Raw genomic sequence first — 22,878 nt, 5'->3', positions numbered from 1 at the left:
GAAAGATGCAAACTAAACTACCACAACCAACTCAAGAAGAAACAGAAAATCATAGTAGACTTATAAGAGGTTGAATGAGTAATTTAAAAGCTACCTAAAAAGAAAAGCCCAGGCCTAGGTGACTTCACTGCTAGATTCTATCAGACATTTAAAGAAGAGTTAATACAAATTCTTCACAAACACTTCCAAAAAATAGAAAAGGAGGGAACATTTCCCAACTTATTTTATGAGGCCAGTTATATCCTGATAGCAAAACCAAAGACATTACAAGAAAACTACAGACCAATATCTCTTAGGAATATAGATGTAAAAATATGCAACAAAATACTAGCAAACTGAATGTGGCAATATATAAAAAGGATTATACACCATGGCTAAGTGGGATTTATACCAAGAATGCAGGATTGATTTCATGTCCCCAAATCAATCAGTGTAATACACCATATCTTTGGGATGCCGAGGCAGGTGGATCATGAGGTCAAGAGATAGAGACCATCCTGGCCAACATGGTGAAACCCTGTCTCGACTAAAAATAAAAAATTAACTGGGCGTGGTGGCACGCGCCTATAATCCCAGCTACTTGGGAGGCTGAGGCAAGAGAATTGCTTGAATCCGGGAGGTGGAGGTTGCAGTGAGCTGAGATCGTGCCACTGCACTCCAGCCTAACGACAGAGAAAGACTCCGTCTCAAAAAAAAAAAAAAAATAATAATACACCACATCGATAGAATAAAGGACAGAAACACATGGTGATTTCAATAAATGCAGAAAAAGGATTTGTCAAAATTCAACACTTCTTCAAGATAAAAACAGACAACCTTCTAGGAATAGAAGGAAACTTCCTCATCTGTATAAAAGGCATCCATTTAGAATTCACATTAACATCATACTTAGTGGTAAGAGACGATGCTTTTCTCCTAAGAACAAGACAAGTATGTTTGGCCACTCTTGCCATTTCTATTCAACATTGTAATGAAGGTATAGTGTCTTAGCGTGGGCTGCCATAGTAAAATATGACAGACTGGTGGCTTAAACAATACAAATTTATTTTCTCACAAATTTAGGAAGTTCTCACTGTACTCAAGGCAAGAAAACCCTGGCCTAGGGTGTTGGCTGTTGAGATGGAAATTGGTGGTCAGATTCAGGATATGTTTTGAAGGTAAAGTTTGCAAGATTTGCGCATAGGGTCCAAGAGCAGAAGGTGAAGAGAGAGAACAATAAGGAATTAACATGTACATGTTTGGCTAGAGCAACCTGGTGAACTTCGGGGCTCTTTAGTGGATGGATGACCGGCAGAGGGAGAATCAAGACTTATCTTTTTTGGCCATTTGATGTTTCAGCTTATGAACCCCCAAAATCTGAGACAGGTCTCAGTCAATTTAGGAAGTTTATTTTGCCAAAGTTAAGAATGCGTGCCCATGACATAGCCTGAGTAGGTGCTGAGGACATGTGCCTAAGGTGGTTGGAGCACAGCTTGATTTTATATTATATATTTTAGGGAGACATGAGACATCAATCAACATATGTAAGATGAATATTGTATTGGCCTGGAAAGGTGGGACAACTCAAAGCACAGGTGGGACAAACTCGAAGCCGGGTAGGGGCTTCCAGGTCATAGGTAGATAAGAGACAAAGGGTATCATTCTTCTGACTTTCTGATTAGCCTTTCCAAAGGAGGCAATGAGATATGCATTTATCTCAGTGAACACAGGGATGAGAGGCAGGTTTGCCCTAAGTGTTTGGAGGAAGGGAGGCAAGATGGTGCACTTCCGGGTTCTTCATCCCCCCACCCCCAACTCTTCCCGCGCACGAAAAAGCAGCCGCCCCCGGGAAGGTGCAGACCAACTGGGCATGCGCCAGGTGACGTCAATCCGAAGAGACCAAGATTTACCTAGTCGCATCTGCAGAAGGCCCCTGACACCCCCGTGCCTTACTTATTGCCCTCCCACTCCTAGAAAAGCCGCTCTCTGCCATTGAGCCACGCGGTCTTCTCACAGTCCCACTGCTGTCGGGATGTCCAGACTGGGAAGTCCCTCCGAGAGCCCCACCGGGGGACTCTGCCGGCCTCCTTTGCCGGAGGCCGACAGACTTCTCCCCCCCACCTTAGGTTACCAAAATAAATGTGCAGTTTTGCTGTTACCCTTTGCCTAGTCGCTGGTTCTTTTGTGCCCTCTGGGCTGGTCTTAGAAAAACAAATCACTAAGTAGCTCCCAGCTTGACTTTTCCCTTTAGCTTAATGATTTCGGGGCCCCAAGATTTCTTTTGCTTTCACCAGCCATTACATATCCAAGAGATGTTCAGCAAGGAGTTGAATACATATGCCTGTAGTTCCCAGAAAGATCAGAGCCTGATGATACCAAGAGAAAGGTGGTGAGGGTGGGGGTCGGGGGGCAGTAAAGCATCCTGGGGACGCCAATGTCCGCAAGCTAAGTAAAGGAGGACCAGCCAAGAAGTTTGCGAAGAATCAGCTAGTGTAGAAAAGAGAGAGAAAAAAAAAAGGGAGCTGCCCAGAAAGCAAGATAGTAAAGTGTTTCAAGGTGTGTGGTAGAATGGGGCTAGAAGTCACGCTACACGCATCGAGAAGAAACGATTGGGTTTTATCTTGCTGGTCGCTGGTGTCCTTGAGAGGGCTATTCAGTGGAAGGGTGAGGAAGGGGACTAATTGGGGTGAGTTAAGTTGAAAAGGTGAGGTAAGATAGTGGAGTGGCAACTATTTCCTTTTTTTTTTTTTTTTTTTTTTTGAGACTTAGTGTTTCTCTATAGACCAGGCTGGAGTGCAGTCGAATGATTTCGGTTCACTGCAACCTCTGCCTCCCGGGTTCAAGCGACTCTCCTGCCTCAGCCTCCCGGATAGCTGGGACTACAGGCGCCTGCCACCACACCCGGCTAATTTTTGTACTTTTAGCAGAGACGGGGTTTCACTATATTGGTCAGGCTGGTCACAAACTCCTGACCTCAAGTGATCCGCCCGCCTTGGCCTACCTTATTTTTGCTAGGATTACAGGCGTGAGCCACCGCGCCTGCAACTATTTTCATTTGACTGATAGGGGAGTGCACATTTTGGTTTGCTTTGTATTTACGAGTGTTTGAGAGAAAAAAACTCAAATACATGTTACAAGCTTATGTGTCTGGTTCCATTTTGAAGTACTGACCTAGGATCTCGGTACCTACTGAATTTTTTTTTGAGTGATAACATACACCTGAAAGTGCATAAAGTGCACTGTCTTAAAATGCACAGCTTGATCCTTTTAAAAAAAAATCATATACGTACGCCCGTGTAACTACTATTCATATCTACATGTTGAACACATCCAACACATCCAACATAACCATACAGTTCCTCTGCACCTTCCCTGTCTATAATCTCTCAGAAGTAAACCAATATTCCGACTCCTATAAAGATCCATTAGCTTTACTACATGTTTCAAAGAAAACAAATGAGAACTCTGAAGGACATTTAATTGGAAAACTGCTTTAGCACATTATAGACTTACCAATTTGCTTGTAAACGCTAACCATTTGGCGCCAAAATCCTGCGAGCTAAATTTTAAGCCGTTCTTCCTCAAAGCACCGCCCCACTTTTTACACCACGCCTCCTTTTGCTCTGTTCCTTCCCCCACATTATTGGGGCACCCTAGGCGGTAGAAGAAGCAGCTTTTCTGTCATGCGCATTGTGGAGAAGCGTTCTTCCCACTTTCCCGACTTCACCACTCACTGGGATCAGACCCCTGTCATGCGCATTGAGAGTCCTCTAGACAGGCGCGCCTCGCAGCGCCGTCGTGCGCTTGCGCTGAGCAACCCGCAAGGGCGGAAGTGGGAGCTGCGACCGGGAGGAGGGGCCGCCGCGCTCTCTGTGAGGTGGGCAAGCGGCGGAAATGGCGCCCTCCGGGAGTTCTGCAGTTCCCCTGGCAGTCCTGGTGCTGTTGCTTTGGGGTGCTCCCTGGACGCACGGGCGGCGGAGCAACGTTCGCGTCATCACGGACGAGAACTGGAGAGAGCTGCTGGAAGGAGACTGGATGATAGAATTGTGAGTGCGGTGCGGCCGGGGTCCTACGTCAGTGCCTGGACACAAGACTTCACCCCGCACGTTCCTCATGCAGGTCCCAGGCTCCCCAGGACTGCGCCTCCGAGTTGCGGAGCTAGCGTCCTCGACTTCTGCAGCTCCCCAAACTCCTGGGATCTGCCGCCGGCTTGGTTCCACCCCTTCGTCTCTTACCCGTAAATGTTAACTTTCTTCTGGGGTGCACCCTCGTTTCGTTTCTGTGGCTGTGGTGCGCCCCGAGAGTTAGCGCCAGTGCGAATTCTGACATTTTTCATGACTTTGAGGCTGCGATTGGGGCGCGGGGAGGGAGGTGTCTTACTAGTGTCTAAGTAGTTAGAGTGATTCTTCACAGACTTCTACACTTATTTTCACCACATTTTACAGAAAAGAATATTGAGCAAAATCTCTCCTCTCCTTTTGTCTGTCCTTAAAATATAGTCTATTTATGGTGTTGAAATTTGGGGCTTTTAAGCTTTTTAAAAATGGATTAGGCATGTTTCTTTTTTATTGTGAATACTGAGTCAATTCAGGTCGGGTTATTTTTAAGTTTTCGTTTTCTCTTTTTCCCTTCTCTTTTGCCTTCGCTTTTTCACTCATCTCGTTTTTCCTTTGGGTGTGTTTGCAGTGTAGAGAATACCTTGGGTTGTGACCCCTAGGTCTTTGTAAACGGCATTACATTAAAAGATAATGCATTAATGTATACACTCTCAAGAGCGGCAGGTCATCATTGATTGCTCGAACGAAATCATGTGTCTTGTGTGGTGATTTCAATTTAATAATGTCTGTTCTGCAGCGGTGGGAAATAAAGTATCTGCCTTTGCTTTAGATGCTGAGTTGTTGTTGATGGTGGTATTATACATATTAGCGGTATTACTGATAATAGTAAAAGCATGATTACTGAGTATTAACTGTAGTGGACACCACTAAGCACCTTTACACACATACTATATTTAATTCCCTGCAAATTCTCTGTGACAGGTGTTTTTCATATTTTACAAGTGAGTAACAAGGTACCTAAATGCTTTAGTTAGCCATCCAGATATTGCTGCGGCTTTCTTTGGGTCTTCAGAGTAGGCATGCAATAATTGTTGTTAGAACACCGTCTTTAAAAAGGTTCAGCTGGAAGTGGCGTAGGCTACTCAGGAGATTGAGGTATGAGGATGGCTTGAGCCCAGGGGTTCAAGAGATCGTGGGCAATGTAGTGAAATAAATAAGTAGATAAATAAAAATGAAAAGACAACAGGGTTCAGGTGAGTGTTTTCTTGTGTCAAGAATGCAACAAGGGTTGTCAAGGAGACCAGCGAAAGTGACATCCCTAAGGGAGAACCCAGAAGGCTAAATCAGTAAGTCCTGTGCTATTTAAAAAAACAAAACTGGCCGGGCGCGGTGGCTCACGCCTGTAATCCCAGCACTTTGGGAGGCCAAGGCGGGCCGATCACGAGGTCAGGAGATTGAGACCATCCTGGCTAACACGGTGAAACGCCGTTTGTACTAAAAATACAAAAAATTAGCTGGGCGTGGTGGCACGCGCTTGTAGTCCCAGCTACTCGGGAGGCTGAGGCAGGAGAATCGCTTGAATCCGGGAGGCAGAGGTTGCAGTCAGCCGAGATCGTGCCACTGCACTCCAGCCTGGGCGACAGAGTGAGACTCGATCTCAAAAAAAAAAAAAAAAAAGAAAAGAAAAACATTTATATGGAGGGTAAAATAAAGGGAAATATTCATAGTATGCATATAATCTGCAACTCTGAAATGAATTTTCATTCAGGCACCATCGAAGGCTTCAGGGGAGAGGAACTATGACAAGTGACACTTTGTTTTTCAGTCATCGTCATGAGTAACTTGTTTTAGATCGTGCCTGTAAAATAGTGTTATAAGCAATATATTAAGCAATAGTTATCGTGTGTGTATGTGCAAAATACAGTCAAGTATTACTCAAGGATATTTTTTAATTCATTATGATCCAACTATATAAATACAGCAGTCAGAAGTAGTATTAAAGAGAACAAGACTAACAAAACATTGAGTATGAGGTAAATCCACATTGGAGCATCTATTTATAGGGTAGTAGTTTTTCTTTTTCCTTAAGTAGAGATTCTAAAGTAAGTCTTTAGAAAGCAACTGACAGCCTGGGCAACATGGCAAAAACCAGTCTCTACAAAAAAATACGAAAAATTAGCTGGGAGTGTGGGCAGGCATCTCTAGTCCCAGCTACTTGGGCTGAGGTGGGAGGATGTCTGGGAGGTTGAGGCTGCATTGAGCCCAGATCGCCCCACTGCCCACCAGTCTGGGTGCCAAAGCGAGACCCTGTTTCAAAAAATAAAAAAGCAACTGAGCAACAAAACGAACCTGAAAAAGAAGGAATCTAGAAGTTTTAGTAATAGTCTGCTCCTAATTACAAGTGAATTATCTACAGTAAATCCATTTCTGCTCAGAAGTTTTGTCATGGAGATATTTTCATTGTAATACAATTTATTGTTAGGGGCTTGGCTTTTATAGTACCAGTTTGTCTTGTTCTACAATGTCTATTTTAGGAGTTTAGTTTTCATAAAACAAGTGAAGAAAATGTGAAGTACAGAGACTATAGTTTTGTGTTTAACTGGTTTAGGATTTATTCTTCCTGGTTGTGTTAAAAAAAAAAAAAAGAAAGAAAAGAAACAACCCTGTGCTGTATTATAAGATAAAATACAATAAAGTGTAAAAATAAGATCCTTGGGAGATAATGAATACCAGAGGAGTAATTTAAATGCTAATATGCTTGCATTTGTAAATCCAAGGTCTTGGAAACAGGATGACCTAACTGGCCAAGAGTTTTGTTTGACCTGCTTAGTATTTGTATGTGGGTTATTTTTTGAGGTAACATTCTCATATAAAAATGCAGATCTCCATCTTCTTTTAAATATGAATAGCCAGCCTTAGTGCGGCAGCATCCTTTGTGGCAATCCTACTTAGTAATGGTTGCCACCTTAAGATGGAATATGCGCTTTCTTATTCACCACAGCCCAGAACACTTCTATTTTTCCAACACTTTGCATTTGTGACTCTGCAATGTAAATTATTAAAATTGGTAAACTCTAACTTTGGTCTTGAACTTTCTGGTGGCCACACATTGATAGAGAAATGCAAAGGTTTTTTGAAGAGCTGTTTTGCGTGTGAAAAAATCCTGTGTCTTATTCTCAGAATTTCATTTGATTAGCATCATCAGTTCATCATTTTTGATTTCCGGATTGTTAGATCTACCCTTAAAAGTTTTTCATCTGCATGAAATTAACCACCTTGTCGTCTTCAGTGTTTTTATGTAAAATATTCTTCATAAATTATACATTTAAATTTTTTATCCCAAGATAAATGGTCATACTAATGTGCTTACCTTTTTAAAAAAAAAAAAATCTGTATTTCTTAGTTACGCCCCGTGGTGCCCTGCTTGTCAAAATCTTCAACCGGAATGGGAAAGTTTTGCTGAATGGGGAGAAGATCTTGAGGTTAATGTTGCGAAAGTAGATGTCACAGAGCAGCCAGGTACTGTAAGTCTTTGGTTAGTTTTGTTTCTTTGCTGTTTGGGTTGATGTGTTTATCCTGTTTTCTACATTACATAGTCTTAATTCTACCTTTCATTAGGTTTTCAAAACCTAACAGTCTGCAGCTAGTTAACCTGACTTGTGCACCTCCCTGATGGGGGCTCAGTATGCAATGGTTGCAAAATGGAGATTCCCTAGTTGTGTAAACACCTCATTCCTTGAAAGCATTGCTTTAAGGGTTCTTGAAGACATTACCCTCTTTTTATCCCTCCCCACATAACTGCCTCTGATTTGTTTTTCTTTGCGTCCCAGGCCCCAGACTAGTATGTAAGATGTCTTTGAGAAGTCCTAGAACACTGTGGTTCAGGTGAACATTGGCCAAGCCACATTTGCATCCATACCAGGCTTCAAAATAAGGAGCATGCGGTTGAGTGTTTTTCTAGAGTCAAGGTCACTTTCCCTGACAAAAGAAGATCTGAATCTCTGAAACTGAGTTTTAAATTTAGTACCTATGATTTGAGGATGTGGGCTCCTAAACATAAAGCCCTCGTGGTTGTCAGGTCAAGTGCATTCCTGACTTGGTCCCTGGACAAGTGGCAGGTCCTGCCCTTAAGGAGGTTCCTTCCACAGACCAACCTCATCTTACCGTTCTCGGTAGTCACACTACCCTTGGGTTCTTGGCTGCCCCATCTCAAATGGTAATAATAAGTAATATTTATTGAGCGCTTGCCTGTTATAGCACTCTTTCAAGTATCTTGTGTTTATTATTTAATCCTTAAACAACCCCATGAAATATGTAATGTCCCCATTTCACAGATAAGAAAACTGAGGCACAGGTCAATTCTCTGTAATATCAGTGCTTGACACCTGGCTAATAATAAATGTTAGCTGCTTTTATTTTTGCCTGTCTTATGAAAGATTCACATTATTTTCCATTTTTAGCAGCACCATAAACTGCCTTTGTTTGTTGAATGTCAAGTGCAATTCCATTTGATTTGATTTGGATCTAAGAACCTATTACCTTGTGCTCTCCCATGACTTAATTACTACTAGTCTTAATTTTGACAGTGGTATAAATAATGAAGTGTTTTTATTTATTTAAAAACATATTCAGTACTCTAGTTCTACATACTTTTTAACTGAGATAATGTGCAGTATTGTGTTTTTTAAAGTTGCTTTAAGTACATAATTCACTTTTAAATTATGTATTACAAAGCTCAACTATTATGTATAATTTCATATTATTTCCTATTAGTATGTATTTAAATAATTCAAAGTCACCTTTTAAGTAGTCAGTGATTGACCCATGCAAAACCTGCTATGTGTTCTTTATTTGTAGGACTGAGTGGACGGTTTATCATAACTGCTCTTCCTACTATTTATCAGTAAGTATTTGAAGATTCTCAATTATGCAGAAAGATGCATTATGGTGTAATCAGAAGTAGTAGGCCTCTGGCTTGGATCATGTTGGAAGAGCTGAGGTAATCTCATTATATTCAGCAGCTGTTTTAGAGGGCTTGTTTTGCTTAGTGTTATCCTAAATGCCTTTAGGAAGTTGAGTGATGTATGAAACAGTCTCTGTTCTCAAAGATTTACAGTTGTTTTGGAAAGTGATGTTCTTGTGAAATGTTGTGATCCTGTGTCAGCGTGTCGAGTCATTATGAGTCCAAAGTAGTGGTGAGTCCTGTAGGAAATTGGGTAAAGGAGAAATCACAGTTACCTGGATTGGTTCCCAGAGAATATGGGGTTTAAATGAAATCTTGGAAGTAGGATTTTAAGAGTGCAGGGTAAGCATTTTATTCTGAGGACAATCTCATAAACAGTCATTAACAGGAACATGATATGTCCAAAAAGTAGCTATGAAAGTGCTATTGTACAGCCTTGGGTACAGTAGTAGGTGATAGTTGGGTGATAAATCAGAATGAGGAAGATTATGTAGTCTTCAATGTCAGGTCTATTAGTTTGGCTTTATCTTCTAAATTGGGGGTATGAAATCTCAAGTCTGTGTACCTGCTGTGTACCCTAACATCATGTAGCTGGTAGGTTAAATACCAGGAGGTAGTGAAAATAAGTTGACACTTTGTGTTTATAGCTTGCTTTTCTTTGTCCTTTTTTCTTTTTTTTTCATGTTTTTAAAATTCACCCCTACTCCCTTTACATCTATGTGAATTTCTGTTCTCTGTCTCCATAAGAGCTTCTGTCCTGCCCTTCTCATTCAGTCCTTTTTCCCACATGCCCCTTCAGTCTCTCCTCTTTCCTTTACACTTCTTAGTGCCTCCTGACCTTATTTGAAATTTCCTGCCCTTTTTCTTTTAGTCAAAATTGTTTACCATGTCCTTTCTCCTATTTCCTGACTGTCGAAATCCTACCTATGCTTCAAAGAATAGCTCAAATGACACTTCACAAAAACTGTGTTTTGGGGTGGGGGGCTTCCTCGTGGTCTTTACCTCTGGGTGGATAAAGGGTCTCTTAACCCTTCTTAACAGGTCCCTAGTAGGGAGCCGATGAGTTTTTGAGTTAGATGAGTTTTTGCACTTAAAGATGTTGGAGCCAAGAGAACATTTATGACTCTGACAGAACTTTCTACATTGGAAATGGGAAGGAGGAGGTGGATCTAAGGAAGGCTGCAAAACTGACTGTAAATTGTCACTGAAATGAGAGGAAAGGAAGCACTGTACCACATGCCTCCAGTGATTTAAAGCAGGGTGGCTGAGGTGATGCTAGTATAGCCAAAAGTACTAGAAAAATGCCTTAAAATTTTAAGTTATAGCTTAACAGCTAATAATTACTATGTGCCAAGCACTATTCTAATACTTTTTATATAATTCTTTTAATATGTGTATTACACATAAGGTTTAAAAGTACTTTTCTGAGATTTATCTACTTACTATATTTCATAGTTTTATTATTTGGTAGGATAACAGTGATTTTTTAAGACTTATCATTTAAAAAAATGTAACCTCATTGTTAAATTGGGGGCTAAAGTGTCATGAGTAGGTAAATAGTATAATTTGCTATTAATACTTGTACATTGCTAATGCTTTTGAATGTTAGAAGTGACTATAAAGTGAGGTGAAAAAATAGCAAAATAAATATTAAATTATTTCTCAATGCTGGATACTATTTAATTCTGATTCTCTTTAGTTGTAAAGATGGTGAATTTAGGCGCTATCAGGGTCCAAGGACTAAGAAGGACTTCATAAACTTTATAAGTGATAAAGAGTGGAAGAGTATTGAGCCTGTTTCATCATGGTTTGGTCCAGGTTCTGTTCTGTAAGTATGAGGGCTTTTTGTCTTACCCATTTCATAATTAATTGGAACAGATAATTATATTTTATGTAACGCATTCATACTCTGTTTCTTGAGCTGTTAAGGTGTATCCACATTTATTACATGTTCTTTTTTTTTTTTTTCTGAGATTGAGTCTCACTCTGTTGCCCAGGCTGGGGTCGTGATCTTGGCTCACTGCAAGCTCTGCCTCAGTGGTTCACGCCATTCTCATTCCTCACCCTCCCGAATAGCTGGGACTACAGGCGCCCACTGCTACGCCTGGCTAATTTTTTTGTATTTTAGTAGAAACGGGATTTCACCGTGTTAGCCAGGATGGTCTCGATCTCCTGACCTTGTGATCCACCCGCCTTGGCCTCCCAAAGTACTGGGATTATAGGCGTGAGCCACCGTGCACGGCCTACATGTTTGATCTTTTTAGTTTGACCTAAGTCAAACAGTTTCATGCTTCTTGAGTTAGAGAAGACATTTTATAGAAGTAAGTTGTACACCTTTTAGGAATATTGTAGCTTGCTAGATTTAGTCACATGTGTCATCAAAAACTAAATGCCCCTAAGATTGTTCACAGCATAATGGGTAAAGCTATCACTCAAGTGTAATAATTTGAATGAGTAGGCTCAAACTTGTACTCATGCTATCTCCAGACTTCAGTTTGTTTTGTAATGTTCTGTCTCCATAAAGACTGTCACAAATTGCTGATACCAACTAAATTACATAAACTTCGACTCTTGATGTAAAGCGATTGAATTATGTTTGGTTGGTTATTCCACCTATCTGATAACTTCTTATATGAATAGTGTGTATAAATGTTCACCATAATAGCATGCCTAAGCACTAAGCTTTATAGATATCTAGAGGGTAGATGAATTTCTTCATAGCAACTGGCAATGGAGTGATAAGGATTGGAAGTAGCAAGCATGCTTTCTGCTTTGCTGTTGGGGTACAAGGCCTCACTGGTAATGTGAGAGACCTCTGGTAATAGTGAGTTTTGCTGAGGTACCATGGACTGATCCTGTGTGGCCATCTGTATCTTCCTATCCTCTCACCACCTTACCTTTGGAGGATAGGGAGTTGAGACAGTAATCCCATAAGAGAAAAATACTCTAGATTCTGGGAATGAGGGAAAGATCAGCCTGTCAACACTCACCCATTGAACTACCATGCCCAACTCAATTTTGGATCCTACTGTTCCTGAAATAAATTACTGCAGACTACAGTAAGGCTATACAGTGCTTTATATTTCAGTTCCTTGTTTCTCTTCTCACTTGGCTTTTAAACAATAGAAGCAACATGATTAAAATACCTTTCTATGTCGACTTAAAAGTATAACTGATTTTTGTTCTCTGAAATCTCATCTCATAAATGAATCTTGTCTTTTTCCAGTAGAACAAAGTAGTTGCTTGTAAGTCTATTTTCAAGCTGCTACAATTGGGAACTCACAGACCTTTCTTATTTCTGAAGCATGCCTTTTTAAAACTGGCCATTTAATTATGTAAAATACTAATTTTTGCTTATATGATGACTTAGCACTTATTTACCTATGTAGTAATTTTGTATATCATTAAAAGATGTCCAACTAATGCTCCTATAAATTTTAATTAATTTCAATAAAAAAGAGGGATAGTTCTTAAGGAGGAAGAATTGGCTTGACAATTGTTTCCAGTCCTTCCTTGAGCCTCCCTTTGGTCATGCTTTAAAGGATTTTAAGGGTGAGTAAGAGTTGCCTTTTCCAACTGGTTTCATGGAACTTGTAATCCTTTACTCAGTGTATTGGAGAAATGATCAGATGAAAGACAAAATATTAACATCAAAACAGTGGGAGAAAAGGAAAAAGTTACTGTCAAGTATGTTTATTTGTGAGGCTGTCACATGGTAGTATCAATTTAGAAACAATTTTCATGAACAAACCGTATTATAGGCATGATATATCTCTAGTGATGTATCTCTAGTCTTGATTAACAGCAATAAAATCTGTCATATTGGGGAAATTATGGAGTAGAAAATAGTATATATAGACAAAGCTGTGTATGTTATTCGGTTTTTTAATCATCTCGTTTATTTTTAGGATGAGTAGTATGTCAGCACTCTTTCAGCTATCTATGTGGATCAGGGTATGGACTAAAATATTTTTATCTTAAACATTTATGCCACTATCACTTTAACAAAAATGAACAGATTTTTAGTTTTTTTTTTTTTCTTTTCATTTTAGGCTTGCCATAACTACTTTATTGAAGACCTTGGATTGCCAGTGTGGGGATCATATACTGTTTTTGCTTTAGCAACTCTGTTTTCCGGACTGTTATTAGGACTCGTAAGTATTTCATTTTTGGAGTGCTAGGAAGAAAAATATTTAAAAATGTGATAATTTAAAATAGTTACATTAGCTGCGGCATATATTCTACTTTCAGATTTCTTACAATTTTTATTTTTACAGTGTATGATATTTGTGGCAGATTGCCTTTGTCCTTCAAAAAGGCGCAGACCACAGCCATACCCATACCCTTCAAGTAAGTATATTTTAAAATGTTTATTTTTTATTCACTATAGCCCTATTCATTTCTGTAATCACAATCACATTTCACAGGTTGCTCTTGCAGCTTAGAATTCTAACTGTGGATTGTTGGTCTTTATCAGCTATGGCATAAGGGAAGGTAGAAGAGATGTATATTTCATGTAAGAATGTAGCCCAGTGGATTTTGAACACTGTTATTTTCTTGACTCTTATATTATGGGGAATTTTAACATGGCATATAGCATGTAGCTATTTAATAATATTTATTTGGTGTCAATTTATAAGTGGAATATATTCTACTCTTGAAGTCTTTCATTAGTATAGTGGCCGCCACATTTGAAGAGTATTCTTTGAATGCCAGTCCATTGTAGGTTTTTTCTGGTAGGATATTGGGAAAAGCAATCCCTATGGTTGATTTAGGGTGTCACTGACACTGAACTGTACTACGGATCAATTTAAATAATTACAAGCATTTACCAATCTTGTAATTGTACTGTTAATGGAAGTGTTTATATTTGCAGTTCTTAAAGAACTTTTACTTATATGTTACCTCATTTGCCTTTTAGCCACTCTGTAGTGGAGTGCATAGGTGATACTGCTCCCATTTTGTACTTGAGGAAACTAAGGCTCACAGTCACACAGAAGTGACAAAGCTTAGTGTTTAACTAAATCAGACTTGTGGCCTGATACTCCTTCATTTATGATATCTTTTGTTTGTTTGTTTTCGAGACGGAGTCTCGCTCTGTTGCCCAGGCTGGAGTGCAGTGACGCGATCTCGGCTCACTGCAACCTCCACCTCCCAGGTTCAAACTATTCTCCTGCCTCAGCCTCCCTAGTAGCTGGGACTACAGGTGTGTGCCACTACGCCCAGCTAATTTTTTATGTTTTTAGTAGAGATGGGGTTTCACTGTGTTAGGATAGTCTCAATCTCCTGAACTTGTGATCCACCCGCCTCGACCTCCCAAAGTGCTGGGATTACAGGTGTGAGCCCCTGCACCCGGCCATGATGTCTTTCTTAACTTAGGGCTTATTGAGATCAAAGTTTCCGAAATGAAGTCTATGGAGATTAGATTTATACTGTACCTTGTCCTTTTATACTGGTAGTTCATCTTTTCATTTCTTAGATAGTTGCATTGATACTAAAAAGGACATGCATAGGGGAAGGAATCATTTTATCCAAAAAGGGCCACGGATGTCTAGGAAAAAAGCGTAAGTGCAGATTACTTAAAAGACAAATGTATTATTAGGTTTAAGGTTTTTGAAGCGAAATGAATATAAAATGTTTACTCACCAACTTTTAAATTGTGAATAAAACGTAAGATTTAATTTAGTAGATACAAAAGATACATATATAAAAGTAGTTATACAGATGGTCCCTGACCTACAGTCATTCAACTTAAAATTGACTTTACGATAGTGCAAAACGAGTATGCGTTCAGTAGAAACTGTACTTTAAATTTTGAATTTTGACCTATTCTGGGCTACTGGTATGGAGTACTTTTGTAATGCTGGGCAGATTAGGTTAGGTTAGGTGTATTAATGTATTTCAACTTATGTAAGGATAGGTTAGTTGTATTAAATGCCTTTTTGACTTATGATATTTTCAACTTATGATTTATCAGGGTGTAACCCCATCATAAGTCAAGGAGCATCTGTATTATGTTTGGTTTTCTTATATTCTGTCTTCACCCTCACATAAATCATATAGCCGTCAGAAAGTCTGTAGGGTGATCAGTGTGCAACTAGCATTGGATCCCATAAAGGTACCAAAGTACGTACTAAGTCATGTGATGTGCAGGCTGTTATTGCCACTGTTGCCAGATCGTCCTCTCGTCTCCCAAGAGTTTACTTTGGTAGTCTGCATAGATTGATTTCTCTGAGGATGTAGGTGTTGGAGTCTGAGTCATCTTACCACTTAGAGCAAACTTGAGAGTGTCTGAGACTTGCCTGGAGAACTTGTTGAAACAGATTGCTGATTCCCCACCCTGGGTTTTAGACTCAGAAGTTCTGTATTGGGGCCAAGAATTTCCATTTCTTACAATTCCCAGGTGAAGTTGATGTTGCTAGTCTGAGGACCACTATTTGAGAACCCCTGTCTTAGAGAAAGTGGTTACCGATAGGAAAATCTACAGGCCCTGGCACATGAAATTACTTGTCTTTTGGTGTTGACCGTACAAACTTTTCAAAAGAATACTGACTCTGATAGAATCCTTTCTGTGCAATACTGTGGAATACATAACTGGTGTGCACAAAGAGGTAAGTGTTCTCAGACAAGAAGGGCAAGTCAGTAAATAGGCACAATTTTAGCAACTTTAAAAGAGTTGAACCTAAGGAAATGACAGAGATAATACTCTACCTCTTTTAGGAAGTTACAAGGGAATTCATTTCTTGGAAATGAAATTTTTAAAATGACTTGGTTAATTAATGTCAAGCTACTTAAGTTTTTCTGTCCTCTATTATAATCCACTGTAAAAGTCACTAAAGAAATCTTTACCTTTAAATATCTGTTAATTTGGAGGGATTGAAAGGCATAAAGTAAAGGGTTTTTTGAATGCCTTTCCAAATCATTCAGAAAGAAGGCAAGCATGGTCTCTGAGCCAGAGAGATCTGACTGGGCTTCCCAGCTCTTCCACTTAATAGCAAAGCAGTATGGCAGACATTTTCTACCCTCTGAGCATGTAACCTCCTTTGTGAAATGAAAATAATTATACTTGCCCCACTGGATCATTATGACACTTAGGAGATAGGTATGTAATGCTCACATTATCCTAGTTACTAACATATAATAAGCATTCAGTAAGTAATCACTATGCATGTGATTGTGTAATTTATTTTTCTTTAGTAATGCAACTGATATTAATCCAGACTTTAAAGTGATATTGCCATGCCCCTTCCGTAATGGAACACATGATTTGAGTTGTTTTCCAATATGTGTGCTTGTCTTGATTTTGAGTTGTTAGGGGTGCTAAAGAAATCCAACTCAATCTACTGTTAAGCAAAATTGGAATTTATTGGTTTATGTAGCGATGAAGTCTGAGGTCAGGGTTGACTAGATCCTTAAGGCTCAAATGATGTTGTTAAGATGCTGTTTCTGAGTTACTCAGTTCTCCACACCTTGACTTGTTCAATTCTCAGTTGAGTGCTTTTTAGAATTTTTTTTAATTTTTCTATTTTTTCTCTGCTCACAAGGACATCTGGATCAACTTGGCCCTTTCCAGTCACTAGCATAAGGTGGTTAGAGAAAACTAGTCACAATCTAAGAATAAGACGGAAATTCATTTTTTTTTCTACACCCACCTCTTTTTTGGAGAAATTCTGGTGCACTCCGCTGGTGTAAAGGTCTCACTTTTTGGAAACCAGGGTTCCGCAACCTCGACACTATTGACGTTTTTGGCCAGATGATTCTTAGTTGTGACGGACTGCCTTTTATACACTGGTGAATATTTAATAGCATTCTACTTACCAATAGCACTGCCCTTCTCAGGTGTGAAAAGCAGAAATATCTCTAGACATTGTTAAGTGTTCCTTGTGGAGGGGAGAAACTCCCTTGATAGAGAACCACTGCTATAAACTAGTATTCACCACCTGGGGTGTGGCATAGGGAAGGGGCTGTTACCCCAAAATGAAGATGGATGCCAGGCAGACTAAACAACAGATTGTTCATTACTGGTAATTTTTCCCCCATGGTTTGTTCTGCCTTATTAACCCACTCCTTCCTTGCGGGTCCCCCTGCCCTGGCCCCACCATTCTCGATTGCCTAGGATTGGGGGCAGTCTGAGATCATTGAACAGAGTAAAGCTCTTTGACCCAATTCTGTCTCCTGTATCTCACCATGGTGTTCTCTAAGTTTAAGTTAACTAGCAGCTGGCCATAAAAAACATCGAAAGGGTGTGTGTGTGTGTATGTATTTATTCATTGAGATGTACACTTAAGATTTTTACGTTTTACTGTGGTAACTATATTGTAATAAAATACTATATATGGGGGATGAGTAAGGGGAAGCACATTTATAAGACCAGAAGAAGATATGGACAGAAATACAACCTTCAACTGTAAATGTGTGATTTCTGTTCCCTTGAGAACTGAAACAAGGATACTGTTTAAGTTTTAGTATACTTTTTGACCAGAAGATTAATAGCAAATAAGTATGAGATAGTTTTTTTTTTTAAAGCCAGTCAAATTTAGCAGTGGGGGTTATCACCGTTAGTGACAGTAATATTAGTAAGTTCTGATAACCTACTACCATTGGACCAACCAGTTCTTTTTAATGCTGTATATTTTCGTACAACTTCCATATTGACAACATTAATGCTGATTCATTAATTTCTGTTCAATTTATAAATAGGTGGGTAATTAGAATGACTTTGATAACTAAAATGGCTCATGCCATTTTTATTTTTATAATATTCATAGTTTTTTGGATCTTATCTTGAATAACTTTTTCCTTTTGGAAATCCAAACATGATAAGTTTATGCCAAAGCAGTTTTTGGGCATATGAGACATTGTATCTTGATTTTACTCTAGAGCAAATCTAATACATCTACAAAAATACATTTTTGGTGTTTGTCTTTAAGAACAATTATTATCAGAATCCGCACAACCTTTGAAAAAAGTGGAGGAGGAACAAGAGGCGGATGAAGAAGATGTTTCAGAAGAAGAAGCTGAACGTAAAGAAGGAACAAACAAAGACTTTCCACAGAATGCCATAAGACAACGCTCTCTGGGTCCATCATTGGCCACAGATAAATCCTAGTTAAATTGTATAGTTAATATTATGATTTTGATAAAAATAGAAGATTGATCATTTTGTTTGGTTTGAAGTGAACTGTGACTTTCTTGTATATTTCAGAGTTCAGTCTAGATTGTCATTGAATTGAAGAGTCTACATTCAGAACATAAAAGCACTAGGTATACAAGTTTGAAATATGATTTAAGCACAGTGTGGTGGTTTAAACAGTTCTCTAATTTTTGAAAAATCATGCCAAGCAATAAGATTTATGTATATTTGTTTAATAATAACCTGTTTCAAGTCTGAGTTTTGAAAATTTACATTTCCCAAGTATTGCATTGTTGAGGTATTTAAGAATATTATTTTAGAGAAAAATATTTCTCATTTGATATAATTTTTCTTGGTTTCACTGTGTGAAAAAAAGAAGATATTTCCCATAAATGGGAACTTTGCCCATTGTCTCAAGAAATGTGTATTTGAGTGACAATTTCGTGGTCTTTTTAGAGGTATAATCCAAAATTTCCTTGTATTTTTAGGTTATGCAACTAATAAAAATTAATTTTTATTAATTAATTACAGTTACATTAATTAGTTACAGTTTTCTACACATGGTAATACAGGATATGCTACTGATTTAGGAAGTTTTTAAGTTCATGGTATTCTCTTGATTCCAACAAAGTTTGATTTTCTCTTGTATTTTTCTTATTTACTATGGGTTATATTTTTTATTTTTCAAATTGGATGATAATTTCCTGGAAACATTTTTTATGTTTTAGTAAACAGTACTTTTCTGTTATTTCAAACTGAAGTTTACTGGGAGATCCATCAAATTGAACAATCTGTTGTAATTTAAAATTTTGGCCACTCTTTTCAGATTTTACATCATTCTTGCTGAACTTCAACTTAAAAATTTTTTTTTTTCTTTTTGAATGTGAAGGTGAACATTCCTGATTTTTGTCTGATGTGGAAAAGCCGCGATATTTTACATTTTGAAAATTCACAGAAGCTTAATATAAAACAAAGTTTGCATTCTACTCAGGAAAAAGCATCTTCTTGTACATGTCTTAAATGTATTTTTGTCCTCATATACAGAAAGTTCTTAATTGATTTTATAGTCTGTAATGCTTGATGTTTTAAAATAATAACATTTTTATATTTTTTAAAAGACAAACTTCATATTATTCTGTGTTCTTTCCTGACTGGTAATATTCTGTGAGATTTCACAGGTAAAAGTCAGTAGGGTGGAACATTTTTGTGTATTTTTACTCCTTAAAGAGCTAGAATACATAGTTTTCACCTTAAAAGAAGGGGGAAAACCATAAATACAATGAATCAACTGACCATTATGTAGTAGACAATTTCTGTAATTTCCCCTTCTTTCTAGGCTCTGTTGCTATGTGAATCCATTAGATTTACAGTATCGTAATATACAATTGTTCTTTAAAGGCTTCTCCTTTAGAATATAAAATATTGTACCATTGAAGAGTTTGGATGTGTAACTTGTGATGCCTTAGAAAAATGTCCTAAGCACAAAATAAACTTTTCTAACCACTTCATTAAAGCTGAAGACCAGTATGATTTCTAGTTGCTTTTTGAAGGTATGCTTTTTTACTTTGTATTTAACGATGTTCAGATGAGTAGTTGTGTGTTACTATATATGTACTTGATATGCGTAATCAAACGACTGCTTCTTTTGCTATTGAGATGTTTAAGGACAGTAATGCTCATGAATCAAGCATTTTTTTTTAGTGTTCTAGTATATGTGACATTGCCAATTTTTTTATTAGCAAATATGTGACCAGAAAGATTCTACAGAGTAAACAAATCAAAGCAAAACAAAAACCACAAAAAGACCCCTGTACTACAGAAAATTTAAAGTTGGCTAAACAGATAGTGTTTTGAAATTTCAGGCAACATGTAATCTCACAGTTCTTGTCACTGTAGACCTCTGAGTAATTAATTTTCAGTTGGTAACTTTTTGGGATTATTTACAAATGGTTCAGGAAGGAATAAGGTAAAGTAAAAGTAATATCCTGGAGAAACTTTTTGGGATTATTTACAAATGGTTCAGGAAGGAATAAGGTAAAGTAAAAGTAATATCCTGGAGAATTTTGGGCCACCTACCCGCTATAATCAGTTCAGCTCTACTACTGAAGTATTGTAAAATCTGATCTCTAGAGGAAAATACAGTATTCTACCCTACATTGTGTAAATTCTTAATGATTATCAGAAAGACTGAAAAAAGTTTTAATGAAGAATTCTGGCTACATCTAACAGCTGCCATTTACCGAGTACCTATTGCAGCTTTGTTGTTTTCCTGTATTTATCCATTTAGTCCTAATGACGACTGCAAGACAGGTAAGCATTACACATCTTTCAGGTGAGTCAGCTCAGAGGTGTGGTACAAATAGGTAAAATTTGAATCTAATTCTTGCTCCAAATCTTTTTTTGTTTGCTTTTGTTTTTTTTTTTTTTTTGTTTTGTTTTGTTTTGTTTTGTTTTTCTTCAGTATGGGTACGTGAAATTCAACAATCTCTTATTTTGGTCTTTTTTTTTTTTTTGAGACAGAGTTTCACTCTTGTTGCCCAGGTTGGAGTGCAATGGTGCGATCTTGGCTCACTGCAACCTCTGCCTCCTGGGTTCAAGTGATTCTCCTGCCTCAGCCTCCCAAATAGCTGGGATTATAGGCATGGGCCACTGTGCCCGGCTATTATTTTGGTCTTAAAATTTCACTCCTGTCAGAGTATAGGAGTGAATAAGTGCTATTCATAAATAACCATAATTATTCAGTATTTGTAGTCTCGTGATGTTGGTTATTGCATAAAGTAAGCTATTGCAGTAAATGATGCATTAGGAAGCAATTTTTTCTCGTCAGTTGTGTCCTTATTCAGCCTTACACAAAAACAAGGCATAGTTCTGGACTTAATTGTGAGGTAATTAAAATTATTGAGTGAACATTTTGGCTCATATTTTATGACATTGTAGTTCATCCCCATGGTCAGTTTACGGTAGAGTTCTTACAATATATTACTTTCAATATAGGTATTTTGTTAATAACAATTTATTTCTGTTAGACTTTAAATGAGTGGTTTTACTGAGTGATTGCATGATTCTATAAATAAAATTTTAATTAAATATCAGTGGAGATTTAGATATGTTGGTACTGCTTATCTAGCAACTTTTGTATTTGTGAAACCATTAAAGCTAGAGTAACAATAAATTTAAGTTGGAATGTTGGTAATATGTAAGTAGCAAGGTCAGATTATATACTTGAACAGGTATAACATATCCCCTTTTTTCTCTATGTATTTTTTTTGAGACAGAGTCTCACTCTATCGCCCAGGCTGGAGTGCAGTGGCATGATCTGGGCTCACTGCAGTGTCCGCCTCCTGGCTTCATGCCATTCTCCTGCCTCAGCCTCCTGAGTAGCTGGGACTACAGGCGCCTGCCACCATGCCCGGCTAATTTTTTGTATTTTTAATGGAGGTAGAGTTTCACCGTGTTAGCCAGGATGGTCTCGATCTCCTGACCTCGTGATCCGCCCGCCTCGGCCTTCCAAAGTGCTGGGATTACAGGCGTGAGCCACCACCCCCAGCCTTTCTTATTTATTTTTAATTGACAGGAAATAATTGTGTATATTTATGGGATACAATGTGATATTTTCATCTGTGTATATGTAGAAAGATTCGACCAAGCTAATATATCCATCACTTCACCAGTTTATCATTTTTTTATGGAGAAAATGTTAAAAATCTGAGTTAGCTATTTTGAAATATACATTATTATTAACTGTGGTCACCATGCCATGCAATAGATCGTTAAAACGTATTCCTGTGGTCTAACTGAAACTCAGTACTGTTTGATCAACATCTTCCCTTTCCCCATTCCTCCCTTACTTCCCAGCCTCTTGTAAACCATCTTTCTATTGTTTCTATGAGATTAACTTTTTTAGGTTCTACATACAGTATTTCTTTCTCTTCCTGGCTTATTTCACTTAGCATAATGTCCTTCATTTCTGTCTATGTTACTGCAAGTGACAGAATTTCCTTCCTTTTTTTAAGGCTGTATGGTATTCCAGCATGTATACTACATTTTCTTTACGCATTCATTTATTGACAGAAACTTAGGTTACTTGCCCATCTTGGCTACTGTGAATAATGCTGAAATGAACATGGGAGTGCAAATATCTTTGCAACCTACTGATTTCAATTCCTTGGATACATATCCAGAATTGGGATTGCTGGGATACAGGGTAATTCCGGTTTTTTTAGTTTTTTGAGGAAACTTCATACTGTTTTCCAAAATGGCTATACTAATTTACATTCCCACCAAGAATGTACAAGGGTTCCCTTTTTTCAATATTCTCACTAATACTTATTTGTCTTTTTTATCATAACCATTGTTAACAGGTGATCTCTGGATTTTAATATGTGTTTCCTTGATAATTAGAGATGTTGAGCATTTCTTGTATCTGTTAGCCATTTGTGTATTTTGACAAATATCTGTTTATCTTTTGCTCATTTAAAAAAGTTATTTTTCTTAATAAATAGAATTGATTTATTACTAAATCATTAGAAATTATTAGAAATTAATAAATTATTTCTAAATAGAGTTTAGTTCCTTATATGTTTTAGATATTGGCTCTTTACCAGTTATATGGTTTGCAAATATTTTCTCCCAATATATGAATTATGTCTTTTCCTGTGTAGGAGCTTTTCAGTTTGATGCAACCCCATTTTTCTGGTTTTACTTTTGTTACCTGTGCTTCTGGAGTTATGTTCAAAAAAATCATT

General features: G+C 38.0%; 1 protein-coding gene and 1 non-coding gene across 2 annotated transcripts; both read left to right on the top strand.

The window, feature by feature from the left end:
• Positions 1-3,733: 3,733 nt before the first annotated feature.
• Positions 3,734-19,652, top strand: TMX1 (thioredoxin related transmembrane protein 1). The gene is made up of 8 exons (XM_023222625.1): positions 3,734-4,025; positions 7,441-7,556; positions 8,895-8,940; positions 10,700-10,828; positions 12,909-12,954; positions 13,053-13,154; positions 13,278-13,350; positions 17,931-19,652. The coding sequence occupies exons 1-8, from the start codon at positions 3,874-3,876 to the stop codon at positions 18,107-18,109; spliced, it is 843 nt and encodes a 280-aa protein (XP_023078393.1). The 5' UTR covers positions 3,734-3,873; the 3' UTR covers positions 18,110-19,652.
• On the top strand, positions 7,675-7,809 carry LOC111549534. Its single transcript, XR_002733764.1, has one exon. It is a non-coding gene; the product is annotated as a small nucleolar RNA SNORA70 (small nucleolar RNA).
• Positions 19,653-22,878: the final 3,226 nt, after the last annotated feature.

The sequence above is a fragment of the Piliocolobus tephrosceles genome, chromosome 6, assembly GCF_002776525.5.
Source record: "Piliocolobus tephrosceles isolate RC106 chromosome 6, ASM277652v3, whole genome shotgun sequence".
NCBI classification, from domain to species: Eukaryota; Metazoa; Chordata; class Mammalia; order Primates; family Cercopithecidae; genus Piliocolobus; species Piliocolobus tephrosceles.
The sequence above is the reverse complement of the archived record's forward strand: the minus strand, read 5'-3'. Positions and strand labels throughout refer to the sequence as shown.

Coding starts and splice junctions, on each gene's coding strand:
- TMX1 (XM_023222625.1), top strand. CDS start 3,874: ATGGCGCCCTCCGGGAGTTCTGCAGTTCCCCTGGCAGTCCTGGTGCTG. Junction 7,557..8,894: donor AGATGTCACAGAGCAGCCAG/GTACTGTAAGTC, acceptor CTTTATTTGTAG/GACTGAGTGGACGGTTTATC. Junction 8,941..10,699: donor GCTCTTCCTACTATTTATCA/GTAAGTATTTGA, acceptor GATTCTCTTTAG/TTGTAAAGATGGTGAATTTA.